The sequence below is a fragment of the Ailuropoda melanoleuca genome, chromosome 12 (assembly GCF_002007445.2).
Source record: "Ailuropoda melanoleuca isolate Jingjing chromosome 12, ASM200744v2, whole genome shotgun sequence".
Classification (NCBI taxonomy): Eukaryota; Metazoa; Chordata; class Mammalia; order Carnivora; family Ursidae; genus Ailuropoda; species Ailuropoda melanoleuca.
In genome coordinates this window covers 28,334,119-28,337,718 of record NC_048229.1, presented here as the reverse complement: position 1 = coordinate 28,337,718, position 3,600 = coordinate 28,334,119, and the positions used below count along the sequence as shown (strand labels likewise).

Genomic DNA, 3,600 nt, shown 5'->3' with positions numbered 1-3,600 from the left:
AGAGCTCCCAAAGAGGGGGAGGGACAGTGGGAGAGAGAATCTCAGATTCCCCACTGAGCATGGAGCCCAACGTGGGCTCCATCACTCGACCACGAGATCATGACCTGAGCTGAAATCGAGAGTCAGACCCTTAAGCAACCAGCCACCCAGCTATTCCTGATGGTGTCATTTTTGACATTCTCTTAACGTGCAGGCTCAAATTGGTAGTATTCCCTGTGTTCAAATACCCTTGAATTCCCGGAAGAATCCTCACTTGTTCATGTTGTAAAATGCTGGAGTGTGGTTTTGATTCAGCTGGCTGTACTTTATTGTCAACTTTGCTGGAATCTTCCTGCAGGTGGTAGCTTGCAGCCTTTCCTTGTAGCATCTCTGCTTTGGCTTCAATAACCTGGTAGTGCTGGTGTCACAGAGAGTGTTCTCAGCAGCTCCCTTCTCTTTCCTGCTCGGAAATGTTGGAGATTTGAGGTACTTTCTCATTCTATATTTGTATGAATTATCCAGTGAAGTCTTCTGGCCCAGGAATTTTCTTTGTTGGGCCTTTTTAAAAATTACTTTTCCATCTACTGAGTAGTTGTCGATCAGTGGAGGTTTTTAAAAATATTTCATCAGGTTGGAGTCCTGGTTTGTTATATGTTTTCGGTATTTTTTGGTATCTGTTTCTTGGCATACACTTTTGTAATGTTGCCTCATATTTATTTTTATTTCTATGGTATCAGTGATATAGTGTCTGCTTTCAAGTCTTCCAATTTTAGTTGGTCTTCTTTTTCATTCTTACTTGATTTACTTATAGGTCTGTCAATTTTGATTTTTATTTGTTTCTGAAAACCAAATCTGCCTATTGTTGATATTTCCCTACTTTTGTTAAATTCTATTTTGTTCATTTCTGTTTTATGTTTAAATTTCCTTTCTTCCACTGGCCCAGATGGCTCAGTCAGTTAAGTCTTTGACTTCTGCTCAGGTTATGATCCCAGGGTCGTGGATTGAATTCCATATTGACTCCCTGCTCTGATGAGAATGTGCTGGCCTTCTCCTTTCAGCATCCTCCCTCTCATGCTCTCCCTCTTTCTGTCTGTCTCTCTCTCTCAAATAAGTCTTTAAACAAATTCCACCTTCTTCTGCTTGGGGGCTCATAATGGTTTTTCCTGATTATTTGAGGGAGAGGAGAGGATTTGTGTTATACCATGACAGTACTACAGAATTATCTGTTTAGCAATGTGGTCAGTATGTTGTTTGCAAGTTTATGTGTCCATGGAGAAACGAAGTCCTGATCATTCCTTCTCAGCTGTCTTGCTGACACTCTCTGATTGATTTTATGGTTGTATATTAGACGTCATCAGTGTATCCGTCTGAAGGTAGCAGCATGGAATGACTTGACTCTTCTGTTATTCAATCTTTCAGCTGTATCTTCACATGACAGCCTGAGCTTCCAGCCAGAACCGTGCAAAAAAGCTTCATTTCAAAATGTGTCAATGGGTCATTATCAACTTAACGTCCTTGAGAAGTTACACTTAACAATAGACTGCGATCATGATTGTAACAGATATGTCCAAATTGAGGGTACTGCCCATAACAAGACTCTTACTGCCCAAGATGTTGAGGGATATGAAACATTTTGTAAAACCTTCCTTTTGAAGTCCACTCTTTCCGCAATGCAGGGTGTTTATGTAAGCAAAAGCTCCAATCAACTCTTGAAAGGTACATATGCATGGAAAGAGAATGTGGAAAATCTGGAATGCTACCTAGTCCATGCTGAAAATGATGATTTGAACAGTGTTGAAAAGAAGAGTGTATTGGCCTTTCAGTCAAATATTTCTAAACTTCAGAGATTTCAAAATGAAGAAACAACTGCTAAGTGGGGTGTACTTGAGAAGTCCTTCACTGAGGACTCAACCCTACAAAGTTATCGGAGCATTTTCAATGGAGACAGAGTTGCACAAGGCAGTGAGTGTGAAAAAATGTTTGATCAAGGCTCAAATGTTAATAAAGATCTGATGACTCATTTTCAAGAGAACCATTTCGAACGTATTAAGTATGAGGAATTCAGTGATAGAAGATCCAATGTTATACATCACAGTATGCATATAAGGGAGAATCCTTATAAAGCTAATGAATGTGAAAGAGATTTTAACCAGTCCTCCAGCATGAGCGATCATCAGAGAATTCATGTGGGAAAGAAACCATATGGATATGATAAGCCTAGGAACGTGTCTAGTGAGTCATCCAGAATATGTATACGTAAGACAGTCTGTAGTGGAGAGAAACCTTACCAATGTATAGAATGCGGCAAGGCCTTTATACACAAAAAAGGCCTCAGTAGACATCAAAGAATTCATACTGGAGAGAAACATTACAAATGTAAAGAATGTGGCAAAGCCTTTCAGGACAAATCAAGCTTTAACATCCATGAGAGAATTCATACTGGAGAGAAACCTTACAAATGTAAAGAATGTGGCAAAGCCTTTCGGCAGAAATCACACATTATCATCCATGAGAGAATTCATACCGGAGAGACACCTTACAAATGTAAAGAATGTGGCAAAACCTTTAACCAGCTCACACAGCTTACTCGGCATATAAATACTCATACTCGAGAGAAAATGTATAAATGTAAAGAATGTGGCAAGGCCTTTCCCTACAAATCAAGCCTCACTATACATCACAGAATTCATACTGAAGAGAAACCTTACAAATGTATAGAATGTGGCAAGGCCTTTCTTCACAAATCATCTGTTAACATCCATGAGAGAATACATACTGGAGAGACACCTTACAAATGTAAAGAATGTGGCAAAACCTTTAAACAGCTCTCAAACCTTACTCAGCATATAAATTTTCATACTCGAGAGAAAAGGTATAATTGTAAAGAATGTGGCAAGGCCTTTCCCTACAAATCAAGCCTCACTACACATCACAAAATTCATACTGGAGAGAAACCTTACAAATGTATAGAATGTGGCAAGGCCTTTCTTCACAAATCATCTCTTAACATCCATGTGAGAATACATACTGGAGAGACACCTTACAAATGTCTAGAATGTGGCAAAACCTTTAAACAGCCCCAAAACCTTACTCGGCATACAAATACTCATACTCGAGAGAAAATGTATAAATGTAAAGAATGTGGGAATGCCTTTTCCACAAATCAAACCTCACTACACATCACGGAATTCATACTGGAGAGAAACTTTACAAATGTATAGAATGTTGCAAGGCCTTAAAAAAAAAAAAAGAATTAAAAGAAATAAAAAAAATTTTGAAAAAAATAAAAGAATGAAAAACAAACAAAACAAAACAAAACAAAAAAAGAATGTGGCAAGACCTTTAAGCAGAAATCATGCCTTACTGAACATTACAGAATTCACAGTGGGGCTTGTCTTAAAAATTTGAAGACTGTGAGAGAATTTGAAAGGACTGTTGAGCCCTAACGCCACATCAGCATCATAGAGTTCATACTGAGGAAAAATACTAAAAATGAAAGAATGTGACAGACCTCTATCTGGAGTCATAAATTGCTGAATCTCATCGTTGATCATACAGAGGCAAAACTGTGACACGTCAAGAAAGCAGCAAAGCCTTTAATTTGTATTGAATCCTTATTTT

The 3,600-nt window shown here is 38.3% G+C and overlaps 1 protein-coding gene across 1 annotated transcript; it reads left to right on the top strand.

Annotated features, from left to right (window-relative positions):
* The first annotated feature begins 1,649 nt into the window (after nt 1-1,649).
* Nucleotides 1,650-3,200, top strand: LOC117795139 (zinc finger protein OZF-like). The gene has a single exon (XM_034638125.1). It carries the CDS (start codon nt 1,650-1,652, stop codon nt 3,198-3,200), a length of 1,551 nt encoding a protein of 516 aa, XP_034494016.1.
* The last annotated feature ends 400 nt before the right edge of the window (nt 3,201-3,600 follow it).